Source organism: Malaclemys terrapin, chromosome 5, assembly GCF_027887155.1.
Source record: "Malaclemys terrapin pileata isolate rMalTer1 chromosome 5, rMalTer1.hap1, whole genome shotgun sequence".
Taxonomy (NCBI): domain Eukaryota; kingdom Metazoa; phylum Chordata; order Testudines; family Emydidae; genus Malaclemys; species Malaclemys terrapin.
In genome coordinates, this window is record NC_071509.1 from 28,167,207 (window position 1) to 28,173,206 (window position 6,000).

Genomic DNA, 6,000 nt, shown 5'->3' on the forward strand with positions numbered 1-6,000 from the left:
GGACTCGATGACCTTTCTGGGTCCTGTCCAGTTCTATGAAATAGGTATATCTATCTATATATTTATTACTTCAGTACATCTCTCTCAGCAGCATCTGCTGGTGAGTTTCCTAACGGCAAATTAAAGCATCCTCTCTATGATCAAAAAGCTTAAGGGAATGTACTAGCACTATGACTATCTGTCTATTCTGGAGACTGTGAAATATGTGTACTGTTTCTTTAACACTGTAGTAGGAAACCAGGCCTGGGAAGGTTCTAAGCAGCAGCTCGACATTGGAGCAGAGGGATAGAGTGTAGCTTTAGGGACAATTCTGTTTTCCTTACCTAACAAAGTTCTTTGTTCAGTGTTAGAAGAAAGTCATTCTTTCTGTGATAGGTGATTGTTTCTTATTGTTACATAACGGGCTCTCTCTCTCCTATTATGGGTTCAAACTAGAAGACTTAAGTGAAACCTATGCCTCACTACCATGACCTGATTGATTCTGGCCCAGTAAGTGAAACCAGGGAACTCCTGTCCCCTTTTGGGGCAGTTTTGCAAAAGTGCAGCAAGAACAAAATCATCCCTGTTTCCCTGATGCCATTACAATCCATCACTGGTCAACAGCAGCTTTGTCAAATGCTTTCTGCAAAGCAGTATCACTAGAAGTAGTATGTTGCAAGAAAAGAGGAAAAGGTCAAAGCTATAAATTCAACATGCTTCATCACTTGCTCTCTCTCTCTGAATGCTGCAAACATGAGCACCAGCCGTGCTTAGTTATACAACAGGGGATTTGGGATGAGGAAGGACGTAGCAGCTGTACCAGAGAGAGAATCAGAAGCAATTAGTCTGATCCAGCCAATATGAGCCAAAATCATTGTTCTGTGATGTTCTCTTTAATATGTAGCAATTATGAAAACTAATTAACTGTAGGTGGATTTGCACTAGGTATGGGCCTGATGCTAGCATCACACCATGTTTACCTGCATATAACTCCCATGGCTTCAGTGGACTTACTCCTGATTTACATTGGCATGAACTAAAGGGGAATCAGCCCCTAAGTCCTCTAAAAGAGCAGCTAATTTATTATGGAAAACTTTGTAATTTAGAAATAATTCTGCACATACACCTCTCTGCTCTGTGCTTCAGGTAAATACCAAGCTCACCCAGCTGGATTGTCAGGTTTGCAGTTTCACTGAGGTGCTGAAAGGAAAGGTTTTCATTGCTGGCCTGGAGGAAGGTCCAGTGCAGGTGACATTGTGCTTCCCAAGGGCCAGTGTCAGAGCATCGCATCACCAGCTGCCTCTGCCCCAAAGATTCAACGATGCCCTGAAACAGTCAAGGTACATGATAGCTACTTCCGTCATCTTCTTCATGTTAAATTCCCATTGTTCCCGCAGAAGCCACAGGAGTGAAGAGGAACATGGCAACCGGTCTCCAGTTGGGTGCAAAGAGCTATAGAAAGGAAACCACCCTAACCTTCTCCTGTTTAGGAATAGCTCTTTGGAGAATGGGGCTATTGTTCCTGTTCTCTTACAGCATAATGCCCAGCCACAGGTGCATCAAAAGATGGTTGTCTTGTTATTGTACAGGAGAAAATGTCGCTCATCAACTCAGTCCCTCCTGCTTCTACTCATAATAAGATGAATGGAAGCAGGTGGACTGGGAGATGTCCTTTTCCTCACAGCAGTGGTGGTGTCCACCTTAGTTTACTCTCAAGAATTGCTGTATTGCTCCTGCTTGTATCCAGTGCTGTGGGAGATAGGGGGACTAGCTGTTCAGTAGTTGAAGAGGTTTCCTTTATTTGGTGCTGAACATCCACTGACCCACAGCCAGCAAGGAGCTAATAAAAAACATTTGATCAGATTAAAAAATACGTTTTCAAGCAACAACCCTGAAAAGGATCATGCACTCTGCTACAAATGTCTTGGGGTGGGGGGTACCCACTAAAATAGACTTTACCCTGTATCTTTCTTACATTTATCCTCGAAGAGGGTAGCTATTCATTTCAGTGGGATCACACAGTCAGTGGCTTGTTTCATACAAGAACAGTGAGTCATGTGCAGAGATCTTTTTAAAAGGCCTCCCTACCCCACTTAAGACTAGATGCTAGTTCCCTCTTCATTCAATCTGCAGAGGAAGGGGTTCCTTTCCATTTAGAGCTATGAGCGCCTGACCCTAAGGGCTTTCTACACACACAAGTGGTACTGCTTTCATTAAACCATATCCTTAATGTGGTACAACCCACACACCCGACCCCCATCATGGATACAGCTCTATTTTATGTGAAAGCACTTATACTAGTATAGCTTATTTTTGCCCAGGAAGGGGAATAAGTTATGCCACTGTAAGGCACATTTAGATCAGCATAACTGGGTCCATGATAGGGGGTTTTACCAGTACAACTGCATGGGTGAAAAATCATACCCCTAACTGAAATAGTTATATTGGTACAAAATGTGTGTGTAGACCAGACCTAAGCAGCAGGAGCAGATGGAAGGATAACCAGCTGGAACAAAATAGTCTATTTCAAGCCATCAGTAAACTTCAGAGATGGGACCAGTGAGCACAACATCACCTGCAGTGATTCCACCCCATCAAACCTTGATGGTCTGCACACCAGACTGCTTCTGTTCTAATGTAATCTGTGTTTTCTGCATTTCTCTTCCCTTATTTTTTATGAGCCTACTTCCCTCCCTTACCTGAGCAGTCCCAGTAGGTATAATGGGATTACTCATGCAAGTTAGATAAACAAGATTTGACCCTACAAGGGACATTTGCATTATAACAGGATCTTTGTTTCTTAAAAATTAATCTCTTGCTGACACGTTTCTGCATGTTCTCGGTGTAACTGATAAATTAAATGCAGAGTACCAGTTTATTTTATATGTATAAATGCAGCAATGAAAGGATTACATTCCTTCTCTAAATATATTTATGCTGTATAGCTTCAGTTGTTAATTTCACAAGATAAAACATGTTTAGAAACTAATGACCAATTATTCTGTGCTTTCTGTAATCCTTCCAAATATTTGCATGGCTATGGATCAGGAAATGTTCCTTTTAATTGTGTTCTGTATACCAAAAAATAGCTTCTTAAATAGAACTGCTGGATTTTTCTGAATCTCTTAGTTTTCTGCAGTGCAATAAGAATTCTTTCATGTTCATTGGCACACAGATACCATGCAGAGGGAATAATTATAAATATATGTATTAATACATTAATTAATGCATTTGGTTACTTGGGAACACCATGGTAGAGGAGTAAAAATATAAGACCAAATGTAGTAATCTGAACAGAGTCTGGAGTTTATTCACTGTGGATTGCCACGGGCACGCAGGGGTGAAAGATAATGCTGGCCTGTTATTTACCAGGCTGCACGTGGCAATAGACTATATTGGTAAGGGATGCAAGGAGAGTATGGGTCACGATGCAAACTGCAGACACACACACACACCCAAATTAATCAATTTAAAGTTTTATTGGGGATAATTACAAGGGGTAAGGGAGCAGCGTTTGATTAGCTAATAGAGTTAATGAAACTTAAAACACACGACTAAAATATCTACTAACAATATTTATAAACAAAGATGCAGCATTTAGTAATAACAGATACTTACAAATACAAACCAACACATAACGAGCGGCAAACGTAGACACTCTGTTTGAGACATGTGAGCTGAGAGAGAGGCTTCGAGGTGATCAGGCTCGGTTACGGGTGTACACAGGATACACAGGATTCGTTTTTCTTTCTCCTCTCCCTGCCTGCACATGGCAGGCAGGCCCATAAAGTACCAACTATGACATCATAGAAGTGTCATAGGGGACGGGGCCCAAAACTTGTTTGTGTTCGTTTCTGATTGGCACAAGCAAAGTTTACACCAAGTAGGGGAGCAGGTGCCTCAAAGTCTGGCTTCGCCCCCAAAAGGTGAGGAAATCGTGCAACACTGAATGACAAAAGAGGAGGCCAGGGCAATACCGGTATGGGCAAGTTTTACAGGATGCAGACAGGAACTCATCTCAACATTCACCTTTACTTCTATTTTGTTTTAAGAATGTGTCTGGTTGGTGGATGTTGAATCAGGGAGCCCTTGCTTTAGGCTGAATGTTTATTTGCCTTTTTGCAGTTGTGGGCACATAGTTCAAAAGACAGAACAGGTTTGGACACATTTCTCCAGCCAATTACTCCTGCTGCTCAGAGAAACACAATAATCACACTTAGCTCTTATATAGAGTTTTCCCTCATCAGTAGATCTCAAAGCTCTTCTTAAAAGGAGGTCAGTATCATTAGTCTAATTTTACAGATACAGAAACTGAGGCACAGAAAGGCAAAGTGACTTGCCAAAGTCACCCATCAGACCCTGGAACAGCTAGGAACACGTTCCATGTCTCCTGAGCGCCCCTTCACTGCCCTCTCCACTATCCCCCACTGCCTCCTGGCGCTACTTACCTTACACTAGGACAGGGTGGGCAAACTATGGTCCGTGGGCCAGATCCAGTACATCAGCCATTTTAATCCGACCCTTGACCTCCCGCTGGGGAGCGGGGTCTGGGGCTTGCCCTGCTCCGGTGCTCCAGCTGGGGAGCAGGGTGAGGGGCCGCTACACATGGCTCCTGGAAGCAGCTGCATAGCCCTCTCCAGCTTCTACACGTAGGGAAAGCCAGGGGGCTCCACTCTGCACACTGCCCCCTGCCCCAAGCACCGCCCCTGCAGCTCCCATTGCCTGGGAACCACAGCCAATGGGAGCTGCAGGGGCGGTGCCTGTGGACGGGGCAGTGTGCAGAGCCGCATGGCCGCACCTCCACGTAGGAGCTGGAGAAGGGACATGCTGCTGCTTCTGGGAGCTGCTTTAGGTAAGTGCCACCTGGAGCCTGCACCCCTGAGCCTCTACCCATGCCCCTACCCCCTGCCCCAGCCCTGATCCTCCTCCTGCCCTCCAAACCCCTCAATCCTAGCCTGCAGCACCCTCCTGCACCCCAAAACTCTCATCCCCAGACTCACCCCAGAGCCCGCACCCCCGCCTTCTCTCTACTCTTCCCTATCCCTTTGCATTAGTTTACATTCTAGAGACATAAGTATTCTGTGTGTTCCAGAGACCATGGAGTCTGCCCGTCGGGAGAGCCCTTACTAGCTCTTCCCCTCCTAACAAGCACAAGGGCTGGCCCTCTGTTAACTTATAACAGTATCATGGATGAAGTCATTACAAAATTCTAGGAACTGTAGGGAAGCTGAGGAAATCAAGAAATAAGTAGCTGCAGTATCTTTGACATCAAATCATTCTGTGTATTTCTGTAACAGTACAGAATAAAATGTTGAAATTAGAGAGATTAGGTTTCATTATACTGGAAATTTCTCATACAAGGTCTACATTTGTCATCATGTATAATAAAACCCTGATTTTGACAGTTCTAACTGTAACACTCCACCACCTAAACAACTAGGCTGAGACTCATCATCCAGCAGAAAGAATGTATTTGCAGTGTCTTCCCACTTTATTTTGTCAATTTACAAATTGTTTATTTCTTTATTTAGGAAGCTTCTTGTTACCAGCATTCAGCAAATAGGATCTTATCAAGTGCATCCTCATCATCTTGATAGAATTGATTCAGGGACTGAATTATATACTAATTGCGATGACCTGGCAGAGAATGTGCCTGAGTTAATAAACAGGATCTGTAATTGAATAACGTATAATTATATAATAAAACCAATCTTTGGAAACCCTGGCAAGGTCTCATTATCAGCCTCTAGCACCTACTTGATTAGGCTGTTCTCCTGGTCAAAAATCCAGTCTCTAACTCTCTCTTATGGGTGGTGGATGAAACACAGGCTTGGGGAGGCTAGTCGCCAGCCCGGCCTGGCCAACCCCCTTCTGCCTGAAAAACGCACTTCCCCCTGCAGGCGGCTCAGCCTTTCTATAATAATTTATTCTATGAATTCTCAACCTGGGGTTTTTGATCTAAGGGGATTTGTGAACAGGCTGGGACTAGAACTGATAGGGGATTTTTCAATTAAAAAATGC

General features: G+C 43.8%; 1 protein-coding gene across 2 annotated transcripts in view; it reads left to right on the forward strand.

Moving 5' to 3' along the window:
- The window catches only part of LOC128838359 (uncharacterized), a 164,160-nt gene extending 158,449 nt beyond the window's left edge, over positions 1 to 5,711 (forward strand). For both annotated transcript variants that reach the window (XM_054030480.1, XM_054030481.1), the window contains 2 exons: positions 1,126 to 1,319; positions 5,511 to 5,711. In XM_054030480.1, the coding sequence (XP_053886455.1) occupies positions 1,126 to 1,319; positions 5,511 to 5,661 (345 nt within the window). In that variant the 3' untranslated portion in view covers positions 5,662 to 5,711. The remainder of the gene's footprint in view (positions 1 to 1,125; positions 1,320 to 5,510) is intronic.
- Positions 5,712 to 6,000: the final 289 nt, after the last annotated feature.